The sequence below is a fragment of the Cervus elaphus genome, chromosome 11, assembly GCF_910594005.1.
Source record: "Cervus elaphus chromosome 11, mCerEla1.1, whole genome shotgun sequence".
NCBI classification, from domain to species: domain Eukaryota; kingdom Metazoa; phylum Chordata; class Mammalia; order Artiodactyla; family Cervidae; genus Cervus; species Cervus elaphus.
In genome coordinates, this window is record NC_057825.1 from 38,054,489 (window position 1) to 38,076,401 (window position 21,913).

The 21,913-nt window shown below is 36.6% G+C and overlaps 1 protein-coding gene and 1 non-coding gene across 3 annotated transcripts in view; one reads left to right on the forward strand and one right to left on the reverse strand.

Annotated features, from left to right (window-relative positions):
• The window catches only part of GFPT1 (glutamine--fructose-6-phosphate transaminase 1), a 61,415-nt gene extending 39,865 nt beyond the window's left edge, over positions 1-21,550 (forward strand). For both annotated transcript variants that reach the window (XM_043917594.1, XM_043917595.1), the window contains 8 exons: positions 462-559; positions 2,532-2,652; positions 3,254-3,411; positions 10,509-10,623; positions 11,784-11,911; positions 12,484-12,651; positions 14,016-14,177; positions 15,343-21,550. In XM_043917594.1, the coding sequence (XP_043773529.1) occupies positions 462-559; positions 2,532-2,652; positions 3,254-3,411; positions 10,509-10,623; positions 11,784-11,911; positions 12,484-12,651; positions 14,016-14,177; positions 15,343-15,387 (995 nt within the window). In that variant the 3' untranslated portion in view covers positions 15,388-21,550. The remainder of the gene's footprint in view (positions 1-461; positions 560-2,531; positions 2,653-3,253; positions 3,412-10,508; positions 10,624-11,783; positions 11,912-12,483; positions 12,652-14,015; positions 14,178-15,342) is intronic.
• LOC122704176 lies at positions 11,487-11,618 on the reverse strand. Its single transcript, XR_006343790.1, has one exon. It is a non-coding gene; the product is annotated as a small nucleolar RNA SNORA17 (small nucleolar RNA).
• Positions 21,551-21,913: the final 363 nt, after the last annotated feature.

Below are 21,913 nucleotides of genomic sequence, written 5' to 3' on the forward strand. Positions count from 1 at the left end.
ACATGGTCATAATCCTAAACAACCTGTACAACAGTCAAGAGTTAGCACAGATCCTTCTTAAAAATTCCCCCATGGCTCATTTAGTTAGACCTTTCCACATCTCCAGGCACCAACATCTACTGATCTATTGTCTGTGTTCCTACCGTTTTGCCTTTAAGAGAACTTTTAATCTGAAGAGAGGAATGTAAAAATGACCAATCAGGGTAGGTTGTGGTTAATACTGTAGTTGTGTAGGCATGTTTGTGGAGTGAGGAAGGTTAATTACAAGTTTGGGGTGACCAGTTACGTTCTGACTTACTTACTTTCAAAACTAGACAGAACTGTGTTTCCTAAGAGGAATATGAATGCTTTAAAACAGCAGTGTTGTTTTCCCAGAGAGGCAGTGAACACTCCTGAAAAGTGATTATCTGTTTCATATGGTTCTTTCCTAAATAAATATATCCACAAAACTTTCTTTTCAGTGAATTTGGGCGGTTTGAAGGATCACATTAAAGAGATCCAGAGGTGTCGGCGTTTGATTCTTATTGCTTGTGGAACAAGTTACCATGCTGGTGTAGCAGTAAGTGGCTTCTTAAAATTTTAGTTGTGTTATTTTGGTTATTAGAAAATATCTGCAGACAAATAGTACCTTCAGTAACATAGCATGTTACTGAAGTAAAAAAAAAAAAAAGTAAAACTTTTTTTTTGTTGTTATTGTTAAAACATCATGTTTTCATGTTTTGATGACAAAAATCAAGAAGTTTGAGGAACGGAATTTTAATAGCTACTTGGAATTACTTATCAGTGGATCATCTGCTTTAGGAAGGTCCTTAGATATACAGGTGGACCGCCTGCAGCTGATTTAACAAAAGGCAGAGAGTGGCACGTTCTTGTTCCCTCCTGGCCTTGTGGTTCACACCGCACGCCTGCTTCTGTTAGAGCAGCTCCTGGGTTCTATGTGTCGTAGTTCACTTACCGCAGACAGGGGGATGGGGCAAGTGAACCTCAACAGGATTTTACCTGGTAAGCACATTTCTGCAGAGAAACGACATCTTCTTTTTTGATAGACTTGACTGTTGATTTTGGAAGCTGAAATTCTGTATCAAAGATGTGTGTTGGCTGTCACTGTGGAGGTATAGGAATTTAACAGTCTTTTAGTCCAATAAATCAGATCCACATGTAGTCACCCTGTAAAGAGGCAGGTTATGTGCTGTTGATATCAATTTCTGTAAGTACAGAAAACCCTTACACACTCAGTTCCTGCTTTAGGATTGATTTCCAAAGTTCATGACAGTAATTTTTTTATTTGCTGGGGCATAAATATCACTTATCTACACTTGTGGGAACCATTCATTTGATGAGTGAGTAAAACCCAACCCTTGCATCTCAGTAGGCTTTGTTCTTCTCTAAAGCACCCTCTCCTCCCTCCTTCCCCACTTCCCCCAAATTACATGGTCCTAAAAAGGAAAATCTGTGCAGTTTTGAAGGGAAGAGTCGTAAGAAAGTAATTGTTTTGAGCATTAGAAATAAAAAGAATGAACTAAAGACATTAATGTAAATTAAGGGATTGGTTAATTTAGTGGTGGCTTAGATCTGTTATTGAATGAACCCTCTATTCAGAAATAAAAAATTGATTAAATGTTTCATCTAATGCTAAGCCTGTATTGTGAGGCATAAATTATATATATGCTGTGTTAGAATTCTCTAATTTGAAAAGATGTAAGGTCTTCTTTTGTTTGGTTTGTTGGAGACTACAGTATTAACAAATATTAAAAATCTCATGTGGTGGTACTTCCCTGGCAGTTCAGTGGTTATAACTCTAGGCTTCCACTGCAGGGGGCACAGGTTTGATACCTGGTCAGAGCACAAAGGTCCGCATGCTGTGCCACTGCAGCCCCCACCCCCCGCAAAAAAAATAATTCTAGTGTGGTTTAGGATACAAAAGTGTCATTGAATTAATCCTATCTAGTTATCTACCCCCTACTCTACCCTCCATACTGCAGAGTTTGAAAATAGTGAGCTTTCTTAAATAAGATTTCTAAAGTGTATTGACTTTTTTTTTTTAAGAAAAAGCATTCTTAATGAATACATAGTATTTTGAGGTGTTTAATTTTTCATTTGGTGTTTCTGCATCTGTTGTCTCACTTGAAATCTCTTACTGATCTGGTATTATATGAATTGTCATTTAAAACTTAAGAATTGGGAAGGTAGAGTTAATATGGAAGCTAACTCAGAGAGTTAATATGGAAGCTAACTCAGAACAGTGCTTTTTCCACTACTCAAAACATTTTATGTGTGTGAGTGTATTTGCTTATAAGAATACATGCATTTATTATTGTCTAAAGAGACTTGTGCTGAAATGTTAACAGTGCTTATCTCCTGGGTGGTGGGATTTTTTTTTTTAATGCTTTAATCTGTGTTTATATTTTCTAACATTGCTTACATTTTTATAATCAGAAAAAGTAAAAACTATACAGTGAGTCTAAAGTATTCCAGTGAAAAAGAATATTTGAAGTACAGTTGTCTGACCAAGGCATCTTTTTTCTCTGCAGACACGTCAAGTTCTGGAAGAGCTGACTGAGTTGCCTGTTATGGTGGAGCTTGCCAGTGACTTCCTAGATAGAAACACCCCAGTTTTTCGAGATGATGTTTGCTTTTTCATTAGTCAGTCAGGTATGCTAATTTTAAAGACTTGAAAGTCATTCTTTCTAACAACTACAGCATATATCAGCAAAATTGATATTTAAAGATAAACTAGTATTTGCTGGTAACATGACAAATATAGATTTATTTTGATATTATGGAATTCTTAATGAGTTGATAAAGGCAACACATTTTACACTCAAAAGAGCTGAAGTTTTAAAGACAAAGAAGAAAAGGAGATCCTAAGAAGTAGGATCCTGTTATTAAAAGCTTTGTAATTTTATCCTTTTAAGTACATGTTTTAAATTTTATATAAAACAAATGAGGGGGAAGTCAGGGTAGGGATAAATTGGGAGTTTGGGATTAACAGATATATACTACTATATATAAATAAGATAAACAAGCACAGGGAGATATATTCAATATCTTATAATAACCCATAATGAACAAGAATCTGAAAAACATATATATAACTGAATCACTTTGGTGTATGCCTGAAACATTGTAAATCAACTATACTTCAATTAAAAAATAATAAAGCAAATGATATTGTTGAAAGAATTGTCAGTTTTCTGTTTATGCATCTGTGGAAGAGCAAATGTTCACTGCTCTGTCTGCTACTATTGTCCAGGAGAGACAGCAGACACCTTGATGGGACTTCGGTACTGTAAGGAGAGAGGAGCTTTAACTGTGGGGATCACAAACACAGTCGGCAGTTCCATTTCGAGAGAGACAGACTGTGGAGTTCATATCAATGCTGGGCCTGAGATTGGTGTGGCCAGCACAAAAGTAAGTTCTTGACTTAACTCTCATGTGGTAATTTAATCATAGTGTTGATTAAATAGACTAATCTGTATCTTCTGTTTCATTTTTTAGCACTTGTACAGTTCATATAGTTAACTAGTCATTGTAATTATCCTAAGACTTAAGGGTCAAAAATAGGTAAAAACACTTGTCATCTCCCTTCCTCACGCTCATCTTAAGAGCTTAAAAGGGATAAAGGGATATAATGTAAGTTCATTTTGCCTGAGTCTTTACTGGCTCTCTCCATTCAACATTTATATTCCTCCTGCCCTGGAAGGGTAGGATGTGTGGTAAGTATAACAGCCTCTTCTTTGAGAATAGTAGGGAATTAGAAAAATAACAGAAACACCCAGTTTAATTCTAATAATTTTTGACATCTTTATTTACGTATTTATACTGTCCTAATAAATATGCCAAAATATGGACACTACCTTTGAAGATTTGTAAAGAGAAATACACTTTCGGTATAAAACTTGGTGATATTAAAAAAAAGAGTATTATGTGACACTATCTGTTTTTTCTTTAAATATACCATACATTTGTGGAGATTTAAAAGCATCTTTATTTTTGTTAAGGCCTAGTGAGACTACTTTGCTCTTTGAAATTAGGATATGCATAATTCCTATTATAGGAAATCTTATGAAGTTGTATAAATGCAGAAAATGTTCTTCACACATGTATTATTCTTTGTGATTTCAAAATTTCAGTTTCTTGTCTTATGAAGTTGTATAAATGGAAATAGGAATCTTATGAAGTTGTATAAATGCAGAAAATGTTCTTCACACATGTATTGTTCTTTGTGATTCCAAAATTTCAGTTTCTTGTCTCTTCTGCTTAAATCTAATATTTATTGCTGATTGTTGAATAAGATGCTTAGGTATTGGTGGATTTATGTTAAAGATGTGTGTAGTATGATGTTAACATATACTAATGACATTTGGATTCTTTTTTTCATTTAAAGAACCCCATGGAGAGTTTTTTGTGGAAAAGTTACAATTTTTAAGTAAAAACTCCCAAGTGAGGTTTTTGTTTCTTGATTACTTCGCTTTTGCTAACACTATAGTTTACAGAAAACTGAAGCCTGAATTTTCTCCATGTGGTAATTAAAACATGTAAGATATTTGTTCTTGGGTTTCCATTCTGTGCCTGAATGAATAAACAGCCACCCTCAGCAGCAGTTTGTGGATTCTTGGAAAGTGTCCAGACAGATAGCTTTTGATCAGGGGTTAGAGTCCCAGACCCTTCATTCAAACACATTTGAAGCAAGGGCTTCAGCATGGCATGTGTGGGACGTGGGATTGTACCAGTGGACAGGGGCTGTTGACTTATCTTTTCATTGAATCTTTGTTAACTATGAACTGCCAGGAGAAATAGATTTTTTTTGGATTTCTAATTCTGTCATTCATGAAAAGATAATTTTCCTCAGTGTTATATTATCATTTTCAAACTATTTAGCGGAATGAAAAGAATTTTGCATTTAACACCTCTATACCCATCACTTAGATTCTGCTGTTAACTTTTTTCCTACAGCTTTATTGAAGTATAATTTTCATACCATAGTATTCACAAATTTTAAATTATACTTTTAGTAAATTTGGCTGTTTATCACCATAGCCCAGTTTTAGAAGACTTAATTACTTGAGAAAGTTCCTTTGTGCCCTCTTTCTAGTCAATTTCCACTTCTACCCCTCAGCCTCAGCTTCAGACAAGTATTACTTTCTCTTGCTATATTATTTCATATTTAGCTTTCTAGAAATTTCTTATAAATGGAATTGTAATAATACATGTCTTTTGTATCTGGCTTCTTGCATTTAGTGTGAGGCTTTGAGATTTATTCATTTTTTTTTTTTTAATGTCAGTAGCTTTTTTGTTTTGGCAAGTCATTTTCTAAAATCTTTTTGCTTTGAAATAACTATAGCATTATAGGAAGTTTCAAAGATAACAGAAAAGTCCAGGTACTCTTCACCCAGTTTCCCCCAATAGTTGCATCTTGTATAGGAAAATAAGCATCTCTTTATAGTATATACTTCAATTTCTTTAAAAAAAATGACTCCCTGAAAATTTAGTATTATGACAGTTTAGTCTTAATTTTTCTTGGATTCACTAAAAGAAAGCTGCAGGCCAATTATCACTGAAGAACATAGACAAAAAAATCTTCAACAAGATATTAGCAAAGCAAATTCAATAATACATTAAAAGAATCATACACCAGGATCAATTGGGATTCACCCCAGGGAGGCAAGGATTTTTCAGTATCTACAAGTCAATCAGTGTGATACACGACATTAACAAACTGAAGAATAAAAACCATATGATCATCTCAATAGATGCAAAAAAAGCTTTTGATGAAATTCAGCATCCGTTTATGAAAATGCTCTCTGGAAAGTGGGCATAGATAGACTCTACCTCAACATAATAAAGATCATATGTGAGAAACCCATAGATAACATCATATTCAAAACTGAAGGCATCAGTGCAAAACTGAGGGCATTTCCTCTAAGATCAGGAAGAGACAAAGATGCCTGCTATCACCATTTTTATTCATCAGAGTATTGAAGCCCTAGACATAGCAGTCAAACCAGAAAAAGAAATAAAAGGACTATAAATTGGAAAGAAGTAAGACTGTCACTGTTTGCAGATGACATAATACTATACATAGAATATCCTAAGGATATCACTAGAAAACTGCTAGAGCTCATCAGTGAATTTAGCAAAGTTGCAGAGTACAAAATTATTACATAGAAATCTGTTGCATTTCTAAACACTAACTAAAAAGCCTCTTGATGAAAGTGAAAGAGGAGAGTGAAAAAGTTGGCTTAAAGCTCAACATTCAGAAAACTAAGATCATGGCATCTGGTCCCATCACTTCATGGCAAATAGATGGGGAAACAGTGGAAACAGTGTCAGACTTTATTTTGGGGGGCTCCAAAATCACTGCAGACGGTGATTGCAGCCATGAAATTAAAAGACGCTTACTCATGGGAAGGAAAGTTATGACCAACCTAGATAGCATATTGAAAAGCAAAGATATTACTTTGTCAACAAAGGTCCGTCTGGTCAAGGCTATGGTTTTTCCAGTGGTCATGTATGAATGTGAGAGTTGGACTGTGAAGAAAGCTGAGCACCGAAGAATTGATGCTTTTGAACTGTGGTGTTGGAGAAGACTCTTGAGAGTCCCTTGGATTGCAAGGAGATCTAATCAGTCCATCCTAAAGGAGATCAGTCCTGGGTGTTCATTGGAAGGACTGATGCTGAAGCTGAAACTCCAGTACTTTGGCCACCTCATGCGAAGAGTTAACTCATTGGAAAAGACCCTGATGCTGGGAGGGATTGGGGGTAGAAGGAGAAGGGGACGACAGAGGATGAGATGGCTGGATGGCATCACTGACTCGATGGACATGAGTTTGAGTAAACTCCGGGAGTTGGTGATGGACAGGGAGGCCAGGTGTGCTGTGATTCATGGGGTCGCAAAGAGTCAGACACGACTGAGCGACTGAACTGAACTAACTATGAGCTATCAGGAAAAGAAATTAAGGAAATGATCCCATTTACCATTGCTTCAAAAAGAATAAGATGCCTAGGAATAAATATGTCTAAGGAGGGGGGAAAGACCTGTACTCTGAAAACTATAACATGGTGAGGAAAAAAATTGAAGATTACACAAGTGGATGGAAATACATTGTGTTCGTGGATTAGAAGAATTAATATTGCTAAAATGAACAGCTGCCCAAGGCAATCTACAGATTCAGTGCAGTGCCTTTCAAAATACCAATGCTATTTTTCACAGAACTAGAGCAAGTAATTTAAAAATTTGTGTAAAAACATGAAAGACCTTGAATAGACAGAACCGTCTTGAGAAAGAAGAACAGAGCTGGGGCATGCTCCCTGACATCAAACTATGCTCCAAAGCTATAGTAATCAAAGCAGTATGGTACTGTTACAGAAACAGGCACTTAGATCAACGGAATAGAATAGCGAGCCCAGAAATAAACCCATGCACTTATGTTCAGTTAATCTATGACAAAGGAGGCAAGAATATACAGTAGAGAAAAGTCAGTCTCTTCAATAAGTGGTACTGGGAAAACAAGACAGTTACATGCAAAAGAATGGAGTTAGAATGTTCTCTAACACCATATACAAAACTAAACTAAAAGTGGATTAAAGAAAGACTTAAATGTGAGACCAAAAATCATAAAATTTCTAGAAGCAAACCTAGGAAGAACACTCTGACTTATATCGCAGTAATATTTTTTTGTATCCTTCTTCTAAAATAATGGAAACAAAAGCAAAAATAAACAAACGGGACCTAGTTATACTTAAAAGCTTTTGTGCAGCAAAGGAAACCATCAGCAAAACAAAAAGAAAACCTGCTTAGTTGGAAAAGTATTTGCAAATGATATGACCAATGAAGGACTAATATCAAAACTATGTAAACAGCTCATACAACTTAGCATAAAAAAAACCTGATGAAAAAATTAACCAAAGACCTGAATAGACCTTTCTCCAAAGAGTACCTGTAGTGGCCAACAAATGCATGAAAAGATGTTCAACACCACTAATCATTAGGAAAATGCAAATGAAAACTATAGTGCGATAATCAGCTCACACTTATCAGAATGGCTATCATCAAAAAGGGCACAAATAATGAATGTAAATGAGGATATAGAGAAAAGAGAACCCTCATACATTGTTGGTAGGAATGTAAATTGATACTGCCACTGTGGAAAACAGTATGGAGAATCTTCAAAAAATTAAAAACAATTATCAGATAATCCAGCAATTTCACTTCTGAGTGTATATCCAAAGAAAATAAAAAATACTAATTCAAAAAAATACGTGCACCCCAGTGTTTGTAACAGCATTATTTACAGTTGCCAACTTATAGAAGCAACCTAAGTGTCCGCATCAACAGATGAATGGATAAAAAAGATATGTGTATAAATCACTTCTTTTGTATCCATTCACCTATACACACACACATTGGAAAAGACCCTGATGCTGGGAGGGATTGGGGGCAGGAGGAGAAGGGGACGACAGAGGATGAGATGGCTGGATGGCATCACTGACTTGATGGACATGAGTTTGAGTAAACTCTGGGAGTCGGTGATGGACAGGGAGGCCTGGCGTGCTGCGATTCATGGAGTCGCAAAGAGTCAGACACGACTGAGCAACTGAACTGACTGATAAACCCACACACACAGTGGGATACTACTCAACCATTAAAAAAGAATGAAATTTTGCCATTTGAAGTAACATGAGTGGACTTGGAGGATATTATGCTAAATGAAATAAAGATAAATATTATCTTTGTGTCACTTGTATGTGGAATCTAAAAAATACAGCAAGCTAGTGACTATAACAACAAAGAGGCAGAGTCACAGATTTAGAGATCTAGTAGTTACTAGTGGGAACAGGGAAGAGGAGAGGAGCAATATAGGGGTAGAGGATGAAAAGGTACAAGCTATTATGTGTAAAATATGCTATAAAGCATAATACTGGAACTATATCCAGTATTTTATAACTATAAACCAAATATAATCTTGAAAAATTATGAATCACTATATTGTACTCCTGTAGCTTGTGTAATATACATCAAGTATTCAATAAAAATAAGTTTTAAAATATACAGAAATCTTTCTCTGTAAGCTGACAGTGGCTACTTAGAAAAGTATGGGTGTTAAAAAATGAAATAAAATAAAAACGCCAAAAAAAGAAAAGTATGGGTGTGTGCATTTGGAGGGGGGATTCTTTTTTTTTAATAACTGTGTTAGTTGCTCAGTCATGTCTGACTCTTTGTGACCCCATGGACTGCCAGGCTCCTCTGTCCATGGGATTCTCCAGGCAAGAGTATTGGAGTGGGTGGCCATTTCCTTCTCCAGGGGATCATCTTCCCAACCCAGGGATCAGACCCAAGTCTCCTGTATTGCGCGCAGATTCTTTACCATCTGAGCCATCAGGGAAGCTATAAAAATACTTAAAATACTTAAAAATAATTCTACTAAGAAATGTGTAAGATATTCATAAATATTTGTCAAACAGATGAAAACTATATAACTTTTTTTTTTTTTTAAATGGGCTTCGCTGTGGCTCAGTGATGGAAGAATCCACCTGCCAATGCAGGAGATTCGAGTTCCATCCCTGGGTTGGGAAGATCTTCTGGGGTAGGAAATGGCAACCCACTCCAGTAGTCTTGCCTGGATAATCCCATGGACAGAGAAGCTTTGGTGTAGGCTACAGTCCCCAGGGTTGCAAAAGTCAGACATGACTTAGCAACTAAACAACAGCAACATATAACCTTCTAGACTTTTAAATTCCTAAAAAAAAAAAAAAAAATTCCTAACAAATTGATAGAAACCATGTTTCTGGATGGGACGATTGTCTTGTAAATACTAAAAATGTGAAGCAGGATCTATATTCTGTGACATAGCTCTAGTATATCAGAGAACTTAGGCTACAGAAAGTGTCTAAGGAAAAAAGCAGAAAGGGACAGTGGAACCAACAGAATTAAGAATATTTAATAATACTTAACTGATGTTAGGGTGGAAGGACTGTTCATGCTAGAAAGTATGACATAAAGTTAAAAAATTAAAACTTTTGTGTCAATAAACACCACTGTAAAAGATTAACCTAAACTGGGAAAATGAATTTGAAATTTAACAAGAGAGATCTTTCAAGACCAACTGAAAAGAAAACAAACCCAAGTCAAAAAAAAAGCAAGTGAAGAATAATGAAATTAATTTTCAATAGATAAAACATAGATGACTGACAACCATGAAAAATAATCTTAATTTTTTGAATTCAAGGGCTGTATGATGAAGTAGTAGTGAGTCTATTGTCCAGCTGTCTGGTAAAAGTTTGTTAAAAGGATGATTCTCCACATTGCAAAGAATGTGGTAAAATAGGCATATCTCACATTCACATACAGCTAACAGGAATGAAGAGGGTCTGGACAGTGTGATCACAGGTTTTTAAGATATTCACAATTCTGTAACCTCGGGAAATTCATCTTTTTTTTTAAGTTAAAAATTCCAAGTTCTTAAAACGCAGTGCAGTTAATTCTGCGCATTCTTGTGCTGTTTCAGGCATACACCAGCCAGTTTGTATCTCTTGTGATGTTTGCTCTTATGATGTGTGATGACAGGATCTCCATGCAGGAGAGACGCAAAGAGATCATGCTTGGATTGAAGCGGCTGCCTGGTATGAAGACCCTCACACACACAGTAGTTACTGTCTAAGGGAGTGGGGGATGGGTGAAGCTGTGGCTTGTGCCTATTTAGTCAGTAGTATCTTTTTTTTTTTTTTAATTCAAGATGCATTTATTCTTTACAGCTTTGCCAACATGGGGACATGCTCCCTCACAAAGACAGGAGATCTTTCCATTCACTGTAACACCCAGTGCTGAAAACATGGGTCCCAAGGTTTCAGCTGTGAGACACTCGTTCTCAGGACTAGTTTGCAAACCTCATCGACATTCTCCCCTTGCGTGCAGGGATAGTCCAGATACAGCTCAGGACTGTGGGTTGGGCCCGCACACAAGATCCTGCCTGTACCTCCTGGCTGGAGGACACTGCCTCAGCCCTGCTGAACCACACGGAGGGGGAGAAGCACACAACTGCTACTGCTTTTCAACACACGACACGCTAAGCCCACACGTTCTTCTTCAGGGGAATTTCCAAGGCCGTGCCTCTCCCAGGCTCTGTACCGCCCTCGAGTCTGGTGGTGTGTGGCTGCTGGGCTGCTCACTGGGGTTCCTGCCTGTCCTGGCACGTGTCCTAAAGATTCCCACCTGAGGGCCCCTCTCCCATGGACCAGCTGCACCTACAGATCTTGGTCTGGAACGTGAGGCTGCTCACTCTTGCCTACGTTCACAGGCTCAGTCACCATCCTTCCCATCTTTCTGTTGGTCGCTGCGCCAGGGGGCAACCACCCACCTGCTGCCGCTCCTCACACGGCAACCTCTGGGTGTCCTGGGGCCCAGCCAAGCGCTAGGAGAGAATTAAGGCGTTCTTACATGACAGGCTTCAGGCAACACACACCCACCCTTGGTGGGCACTTTGTCAAGTGTCAGACTATCAATCATCCAGATGTCCACCAGCCAGAACACTGGGCATAGACTAAGCCTCTCTGCTCTCTGCCACCTCATGACTCAGACATGACACGGCAGCCACACCTGCAACGCCTCTAGGGGCAGTAGTAGTATCTTTTTACTTTGTACCTGTTCATTAAAAAACCCCGCACTGATAGCACAGAAGATTAGAAACACTGGTGTTTTATCGGTTGTTACCCGTATGTTATTATTATATTGTTTGGTATATTGTCCTTTTTTCATAGATTTTGCTAATATTACTTCTTAACAGATTTGATTAAGGAAGTTTTGAGCATGGATGATGAAATTCAGAAACTGGCAACAGAACTTTATCACCAGAAGTCAGTCTTGATAATGGGACGTGGCTATCATTATGCTACTTGTCTTGAAGGGGCCCTGGTAAGTCTTCTCACTTCCAATTGTAGTTTGTTGACACATGGACCTGGCACATAGTCATATTTTCAGATTGAATGAAATAGGTAGAACTTTTACAAAAGTGCCTTTATATTTACACATTCTGATTTGTTTACCTTGAAAGGATAACAGAATACTTAATTCAGAAATTGAAAATCAAGGAAGTACACTTCAGAATGAGAACTTGGGTTTAGAAAGTAACTTCGGTTAATGTTTTGTCCACATGTGAATAAAATAAATAATATATTCTCTAGGTGTGAGATTTAATTGAGGTCAAATATGAAACAATTAGGAAAACAGTTACAAAGAAATGCCAGTACACGCGTGATAATCTAAAATCTTCAAAAAGTCCTTTTGGAGTTCTAAAACTCCCATTTACTTGTTGACATTATAGAAATAATTATCAGTAAACATATTAGCTCTATTTGTACATCACAGATCCTTTAATACTGTCTGATAAATAGGACAGGGATTTCCAATAGCAGATATCTTGTGTAATATTTATTTAAGAATGGGTTTTTGAAAAACTGAAGACTAATCTAGTTCTTTCCTATTAGAAAATCAAAGAAATCACTTACATGCACTCTGAAGGTATCCTTGCTGGTGAGTTGAAACATGGCCCTCTGGCTTTGGTGGATAAGTTGATGCCTGTCATCATGATCATCATGAGAGATCACACCTACGCCAAGTGTCAGAATGCTCTACAGCAAGTGGTTGCTAGGCAGGTAAGTCAATGGCTACTGTGAGGACACAGGCTGCACATGCAAGGGATCTCAGTTGCGTAATTATGAGAATCATCCTGAAACCATCCCAACCACCAGGTCTGTGGAAAAATTGTCTTCCACAAAACTAGTCCATGGTGCCAAAAAGATTGGGGACGACTGCCACAGAGCTTCTATTTCCTTGACTTATGCATGAGACTTACCACATGGGATTGTGAGTTTAAATAAGTCTACGTCAGTGTGGAAAATTCTTAGAGAGATGGGAATACCAGACCACCTGACCTGCCTCTTGAGAAATCTGTATGCAGGTCAGGAAGCAACAGTTAGAACTGGACATGGAACAACAGACTGGTTCCAAATAGGAAAAGGAGTACATCAAGGCTGTATATTGTCACCCTGCTTATTTAACTTATATGCAGAGTACATCATGAGACATGGTGGGCTGGATGAAGCACAAGCTGGAATCAAGATTGCTGGGAGAAATATCAATAACCTCAGATATGCAGATGACACCACCCTTATGGCAGAAAGCGAAGAAGAATTAAAGAGCCTCTTGATGAAAGTGAAAGAGGAGAGTGAAAAAGTTGGCTTAAAGCTCAACATTCAGAAAACTAAGATCATGGCATCTGGTCCCATCACTTCATGGGAAATAGATGGGGAAACAGTGACAGACTATTTTTTTGGGCTCCAAAATCACTGCAGATGGTGATTGCAGCCATGAAATTAAAAGACTCTTGCTCCTTGGAAGAAAAGTTATGACCAACCTAGATAGCATATTAAAAAGCAGAGACGTTACTTTGCCAGCAAAGGTCCATCTAGTCAAGGCTATGGTTTTTCCAGTGGTCATGTATGGATGTGAGAGTTGGACTATAAAGAAAGCTTCAGTGCTGAAGCATTGATGCTTTTGAACTGTGGTGTTGGAGAAGACTCTGAGAGTCCGTTGGACTGCAAGGAGATCCAACCAGTCCATCTAAAGGAAATCAGTCCTGGGTGTTCATTGGAAGGACTGATGTTGAAGCTGAAATTCCAATACTTTGGCCACCGATGTGAAGAACTGACTTATTTGAAAAGACCCTGATGCTGGAAAAGATTGAAGGTGGGAGGAGAAGGGGATGACAGAGGATGAGATGGTTGGATGGCATCACCAACTCAATGGACATGAGTCTGAGTACAATCCGGGAGTTGGTGATGGACAGGGAGGCCTGGCGTACTGTACTCCATGGGGTTGCAAAGAGTCGGACACAACTGAGTGGCTCAACTGGTATCAGTGAGGCCACATTGAATTGTGCAGTGCACAGTGTGCATGTTCATGTGTTACAGCCCTGCTTTTGCTTAACCAGTGATCATGCGTGTGGTCTCTCTCCCAGGGACGGCCCGTGGTGATCTGTGACAAGGAGGACACCGAGACCATTAAGAACACAAAGAGAACCATCAAGGTGCCCCACTCGGTGGACTGCCTGCAGGGCATTCTCAGCGTGATCCCCTTACAGCTGCTGGCCTTCCACCTGGCTGTGCTGAGAGGTTACGATGTGAGTGATGGACCACTGTGGAAATTTAGATAGTTTCCTTCCAAGTTTTTAGCAATAGAATTTGATAATTCCATCATACATACATCTGTCACCTGTTGTAGTTCCATGGCCCAGTTTTGTAGGTTACATCCTGACATTTTCACACCCATGGAACCTGAAGGAATCTTGGACATTAGCTCCATCAGTGGAGATTACCTCCTTGGGGACCCTCCACCTGTTTTCTTTCTGTGTTTCTCAGTGGGTTAGCTATTGGAAATTCTCTGTGATTTCCTCACACATTGAAGGACTCTCAGCATTCCTGGTCCCTCATTCATTGTGACAGCCACAGTGACAATCAAAACATTCTACTCTTAACAGTCTCTGTGGCGGTCACTATTATTTTTCTATTAGGAGGACTGCATTACTGCCTCTGAGCTTTACTCTTGAGGGTCCAGTTGTACTTCTCATTCCACATTTTCTGAGGGCAGAAAAATGGATTAATCTGTGTTTAAAAGATTTTAATATAGATTCAAGTCAAAAGGGCTCCTTCTGCTCAACTTCCAGTTAATCTAAAGAATTTATTCCAAAATCGCATACAGCTAAAAATGTACTAAAATGTATCCTTCTATTGTAGTTTGTATAAAAAAATAAATACTCAGAGAATGCTGAAAAACAAACAAAAACATCCCACTCTAACACATTTCTAATGTCCCGAGAGAGGGATACCAGCTCATAGAGGACCACAGGAGTTTTCCATGTGCTGAACTGGCTCTTTTGGAATTCTTGTTCTGAATTGATTTCAGGTCATTTTAAGATGCATTATATTACTGTATTTCTAATCGAATTCTTTGTAGTCTCTAGTAAAGATGGTTAATGAACAAGTTGTTTTCTATTTTTATGGGATTTCTTTGGTTATTTATTTGGCTGCAGCAGCTCTTAGTTGTGACATGCAGGATCTTTAGTTGCAGCATGTGAACTCTCAGTTGGCTCGCAAGATCTAGTTCCCCAACCAGGGATTGAACCCAGGCCCCTACATTGGGAGTGCAGAGTCTTAGCCCTGGACCACCAGGACAGGGCTGTTTTCATGTTTGTATAAGCAAAAATAATTTGCTGATAGCAGCCGTCCCCAAGTGGCCCCCACCCCAGTTTGTATCATCTCTCAAATCTTACTCCTTTTTTTTTGCAGGTTGATTTCCCTCGGAATCTTGCCAAATCTGTAACCGTAGAATAAGAAGCATCTGAAACTGGGCGATTAAGCAACACAAGACACCTTTTGTATTTAAAACTTGATTTAAGATATCACCCCTTTAAGCCTTTTTTAGTAAATCCTTATTTATATATCAGTTATAATTATTCCATTCAATTTATGATTTTTGTAAAATTACCTCATATTTTTCCAGTGATTTGTGGGGGAGTTTGAATAGTGGAATCTATGTTGGTATTGGTATCAGAGAAATTTAGCTCTCATAGCTCTCATTTTTTTTAAAGGATGCTAAGTGTTGGATTTTGGGACCCTCCACTTCAAACTGAAAGGATTGTGTGTTATTAAAATAATTGGCATTTGTTTCAGCATACATTCATATTTCATTCAGGGCAATGAAAGTGTGTTTAATTGGAATATTTAAAGCCAGTGACAGTGTACTTGGATATTTAATTAAGGTTTTGCTAAGTTATAAAGAGAAAATGCCGTGATTATTTTGAAATTTATTGTTTTGTTTTTAAATCAGTCTGTGAAACTTAAAAACTGAAAACTTCTTCATGGGATTTCTATCCAAGTTAACCGTAGTCTCTCAGATTTATTGCCTGTTTTCTGTAAATCAAGGTTTCTTAGGAAGCTAAGAAGTATAGTAGTGCATTGGTTTTCTCCAGCCTTTAGCAGAGAATGCTTGCACAATTTCATAGCACAGACTTTAAATCTGAGCTGCTTTGAACAGCTGACAATATGATTTTAAATTTGAAAATGGGGTGCAGATAAGTTGGATATCCTACTTCTTGTTTTTTTTTTAATCTCCTAAAAGTGGTTTTGGTTTCCTTGTATCTGTAGTTTCTTCTAAAAAATTACTGCTGAAGGACATTCTATCTTGTTCTTTGAAATCACCACAGAGAGTTGCTATCAAATATCTCAAATCAGTACTGATGTTCAGAATTCTCTTCAGTTTTGTCCCAGAGAAGAATTCCTTACAGTTAATTTTAACTTCCCTTTACTGCTTTGTTGAATCAAACTGTAGTAGCTTCATGCCAATTTGGAAACTCCTTGCAGTTGTTTGGAAGATTTGCAAGTCTTTTGACTAAAATTTGGCTAAATGTATATGATAGGCTAAAATTAGAAAAAGCTATCTGCTTTACACTTATATTAGTGAAGGATTATGTAACATTTTTAGTATTACTTTCTAGGTATTTTTCTCTCTGAATAGTCTGTGTTTTACCCCTGAAATATACTTAGGAATGAAGAAATATAAATGTAAAAGTGATATTGAGGTGCCTTCAGCTGGCTAGTGTCAGAAATGGAAACTTAACAACTTAGATTAAAAAATTTAGAGTAGAATACTAGTTTGACATCCAAAAATTGTGAATAATAATTTCTTCACGGAGCTTTCTGGCAACATCTTGGGCATTACAAGGCAGTGTGTTTATGTTTTGGTTAAGTCCTTTTCCTTCAGAAGTTTTCATTTTTAAATTGAGAAGGTAAGATATTTAGCCTATTAAAGTTAGCTGAGCCTTTTCCATTTTCTATGTTTGAACTTCTAGTAGCTATTGTAAGAGAAGCATAGAATTCTGCCTTGTGTTAGCATTAGAGAAAGAATTGGCATATGTTGAGGTAATTCAGAAAGACTCTTAGATTGAGACTAGAAACCTGTTTTTAAAATGAAATAGGATTACTATTCATGTCATTATATAGCTGCTGCAGGTATAAATTGATTATCTATTTTAATTGTTTGTAATATTATTTTGTGTAGGCCTGCTAGTTTTAGTATGTGTGTAGTGTCATCCTTAACTATGTTATTTTAGCATTTTTATGCACATGATTTGTATGATTTGTAGCATTTCTGAAGTTCAGATTAGCTTTCTAAGTGAAACTGGTATGTGAAGTCAGTCATTAGTTTCCAGTCTGTTTCCTCTCCCTCTTTGTGTGTGTGTTTGTGTCTTTTTCTCACTCTCAGACACACACAGATACACTACAGGCTAGGATAAGTTCTAAATCAAATCTCAAAAACCAATAGTAAGAAAAAAGAAGTGGTATTTTCCAAACAAACATCGTTTTTCTTCCCTACCCCTTTTTCTTGCTCCCTACACTGTTTAGTGATTTTTAGATGCTTTTATGAATTATGAACACAAAATACTGTAAGGAGGCAAACTGCTAGTAAGTGTGGATGCTCAGATAAAGCCAATGTAATAAGTATAAGAAAATCATTTTTTGAGAAAGATGTTCTACAAAAGGAGTCCTTCATATAAAAAATTCTTGTAGTACATTTAAAATTTAAATTCACTTGTGTATAACTTAGTACTCTTTACCCAGGCCATGAGTCCTTTTTAGGCCAAGGGTCATGTTAGCATGTAACACGTGGCCCAGTAAATGATTGTTACTTTGGCATCAGTCAACTTTTCTGTCTTTTTAAATCACCTATGCCATAGGAATAAATAGTTGGAGGAAAGTTGATGTTAACTGTTTTTGGCTTGTTATAACTCTGTCAGCAGCATATTATGTGAAAGTCACTGTGCCAGAAACTGAAAAATATACATCCTGTTTAAAGTCCACCTGTCTCCCGGTGTACTTATCGCTCCTGGAGACTCAGGTCATTGGAAGGTACAGGGTGAGAGAGTGGGAAAATGGAATTGAGCTTTTAAATGTTGGGAGTGAATTTGTTCATTTAAATGATGGTTCAAGTTTTGGTGTATATCATGTTCTTAAGAGGTGAAGTGCATTTTGCAGAGTTAGCTGTTACCACAGGCAATAAATCCATGTGTCTGTAGTACTGTAAGGAACAGCGGTTGTTAGATACAAGGTGAAAACAAGCATCACAGCTAAAAGGGAACTGACACAGGTGACATGTAGGTGAGATTGTTGGTTAGAGAGCTAATAAAGATTTTCTTTAAGGTTCTTAGAAAGATGTTTCTGAGATGATATTGTCTTAACCTTTTGAATACAGATCTCTTGACCTAAGTTAATTATGGAACCCCTTTAGCTCCTTGGTTATATTCCTTTGACATATTTCTAGTAACTCTTGAAAGAGGGAAAACTATCTGAAATGTTGACCTTAACAAACATATTTTAAGAAGTCCTTTGGGGTCAGTTTCCTTTGTCTCTCTCTCTCTTTTCAATTAGGCTATATACTATAGCAGTAAAAGGGAAAGACTGAGGTTAATTATTATATGCTACAGCTTAAGTGATTTTTCTAACAAGGACAATGTCATTGAAAATGTTTATTTAAAAAGAATTCACAGCTCACATTGAATTTATGAAGGCCAAAGAAATTGAAGGGAATGGTAAAGATAGCTTAAAAAAGTGTTATAACCACATATTTAATAGATTTTTTTTATATCAGAATACCAGGTAGTGTTTTACCTGTGAAAATGTATTTCAGATTACTTTCTTTGTTTTCTTGTGTTAGAGCCTCAAGTTAAAAATTGTAACAACTAAATCATTTTTTCCCCACAATATTTAAAGATTGTTAATATGTCAGTGTTTCTCTAGCTTGACGAGTTTAACTCTCTTTACATCCATGATGATAACCAATAGGACGGATAATACTAGCTTTGAACTGATAGTATCCATGGTTAAAATAAAAATCATAGTTAACTAGCAAAACTGTCAAGTTATGCCATTTTAACTTGTGAGTCTGTAGTAACTTGATATCAATGTTACGGAATATATGATAAATAATGGCTAATGATAACTTTTTAAGAAATCTCAAATTACCTTTCTTACTATACTAGTTTTCAGAATGAATATAGAAATGATCCTGTTAGCCTTTTAAAACTGTTCTGCAGTAGAAATTTTTTTTTGCTTAAATAAAACTTTTCATATTTGTTTAAGTTATATTTCTTTTGAGCTGAAAATTTTAGAATCATCCTGGCTTTGTTTCAGTTTTCTATTGTTTAAGATGAATGTTTAGTTTACTGAGCCACTTAGTCATTTCGTCCTCATGTCTTCTCAGTCTAATGACTGTAATTCCGAACTGTGAATAAGTTACCCAAATCTTGCTGAGAATTACATTTTTAAGCAATTTGCCAATATTTGAAGTATATACATGTTTGTCATTGTGTTAAAAATTGTATTGTACTAAGAATGTAGCCAGTATTTACTTTAGTTGTCAGTAAACATTTTTGATGCTAAAAGTTTATTCATTACTGTTGCTTTTAAAAAGAAGAAATATTACATTTATATTCAGAAGTCATGTCTTCACTCCAACATCCCAATTACTTTTAAAAGGATCATTAGATAAAACAAAGGCTCTACTTTCTCTGATGTTATGCTCTGTTAATATTATACTTATTCAAGTCTTTTAGAACTTTTTGTGAGAATATGTTGTTTCTAGCGCATATACAGGGTATACAGTGATCAGCAACTTTAAGTTGTTGATTGTTGCAAAAGAAGGGTGTTTAGGATGGGTGAATAGTAAAACAGCATATTCTCCAAATCTAAAGTTTCTGTCATGTCTGGCAGTCTATTAATTGTAGAACAAAGAGTCCTTTTACAGGATCCTTTTATAAACAGCGAGCTACAAATCTCTATCCTTAGTGCTTACAGCACTTGCTGTGTTTTGCAGGAGACAGTTATGCCCAGCATGGTTTGAATGAATGGATGTGCTTTGTTGCCTTCCCGTAGAATTGAGCCCAATCTCTCATCTCCCTTTTGCTCTGTGTTGCTCTGCAGCAAAGCCCAGGGCTGCCACATCAGCATGAATCATTTTTTCCACAGGCCACATTTTTAATGTAAAATTTAGCTTTACTTCTAGTGAAAAGTTTCCTTTAAATCCTCTTCAATTCACTATCAGTAAGTATTTACTGAGTACTTTTAAAGGCCAAGAAATAATTTCCCTAGAAATTAAGAGGCCACTTTTCATTGGAGTGAATTTAAGGAAAAATAAGTTCTTTAATTTTTTGGATGAGCGAAAGAAGTCCTTATTAAGTTTCTCTCTTTATCCATGGTTAAACTGTTCTATCTCATTTTAAAAAATGATGTAGAAACTTTATTAGCTAGCTTTAACAAGCATCCCGGAGATCAAAACTAATCTTGTCATAATATAAGATAAGTCGCCAGGTTATAGGTCATTTAACCAGACAAAATTTATTACTATCTTTTTGGTTAGTATGTATACAAGAGATTATTTCCACAGTTGAAAAGACATGTTTGTGATCTTCATGTTAACATGATTCATAAAGTTCACATGTGTATTTTTTCATAAAGAATGCAGTTATGCAGCCAGATTTCCTTTTCCATATTTCAAAAAATATTTGAATTTGGAGCATGGATATGTAATTGAAATATGGAATAAAAAGTGGAGCTTGTAAGCAATTGAAGAAGTGTTCTCTGGAAAGAACTGTAGCTATTTCCTTCCCATTCATTTATCATTCTGCCTTTATATATGTTTATAAAAAGTAAAACATTTATGTTTGTTAGGAAAGCAGTTGGCATGGTTTCATATGTTTTTAATTTCTGTAGTATAGTGAGTATTGCATTATTTCCAACAATGCAAATAAGTTATATTGTGGAACTCACAGCAATTGTACACCTGGGGGATCTTTAGGGGTTAATTTTTGCCTCTGTCACTCAGCTTTGTATGTTTTGAAATGGAGATAAATACTGTGTGGTCTTAGAAGGAAAATTGCCAGAATTCCCGAGTTCTAGATCCATTGTACCTAAAAAGCAAATGATCACATGTTCTTAACTAATGTATTCTTAATTTGTGAGACCCAAAGGTTGATGTCCATTAATTTTAGATTGTCATGCAATAGGCAAACTTCAAAGGTCTAAATCTGTCAGGATCACTACAGTTTGTTTCTGCAAACAGCCCCTTTTGGGTGACACTGTTGTTGGCATTAGGAAAAGCCAGTGTGGCGACAGCAAGGCTGTTTTACTATGGCAAGTTCAATGTGAGATGGACTCAATTAGAAAGCTTTGTCCTGCAAAGAATGCCCCACACTGGGATGGAAAATAATCTGAGACAATAAAAACTTTTCAGTTTCTAGGTAAGCAAAATTGCATTAAATTCAAGTTTCTTTCTGTGTTAGACTTGAATGTATCTAGCCAGTGTGATTTATGGGGGCTTTTGGTGGTTTTTTCCCCCCATTTGCTTTGTGTGTAGAATTGTTTTGAAATATTGAGTATATTTGCTTTGAATTTTATCTCTTTCTGTTTTGTATTCATCCTTTGAATAAAATTGTAAATCCAATATTGATTTTATTCTTAATTTACTTTTACTGCTGCTGTGGAGAAACCAAGGAACTGTGGGAGATCTTTGTAGGTTTTCTGTCTGAAGTTCTTGGTTATTAACTTGGAATCGTGTGTTACTGAAGTTCAAAGCATTTCTTTCTTTGAAAGAAACAATTTTAAAACTTACTCATATAGATTGTCTCTTTGTGCTTTAAGTGAAGTGGAAAAATATACTGGTCTCTGAAAGCAGAATTGACTTTACTGGCACAACATTAATAATTTAAATACTTTGAGTTGTTTTCTTGGCAGAAAAGACAGTTTTATATCAATTTATTTGTAAATTCCTGAGATTCCCCAAGATAGAGAAAAGTTAGCTGCCTTA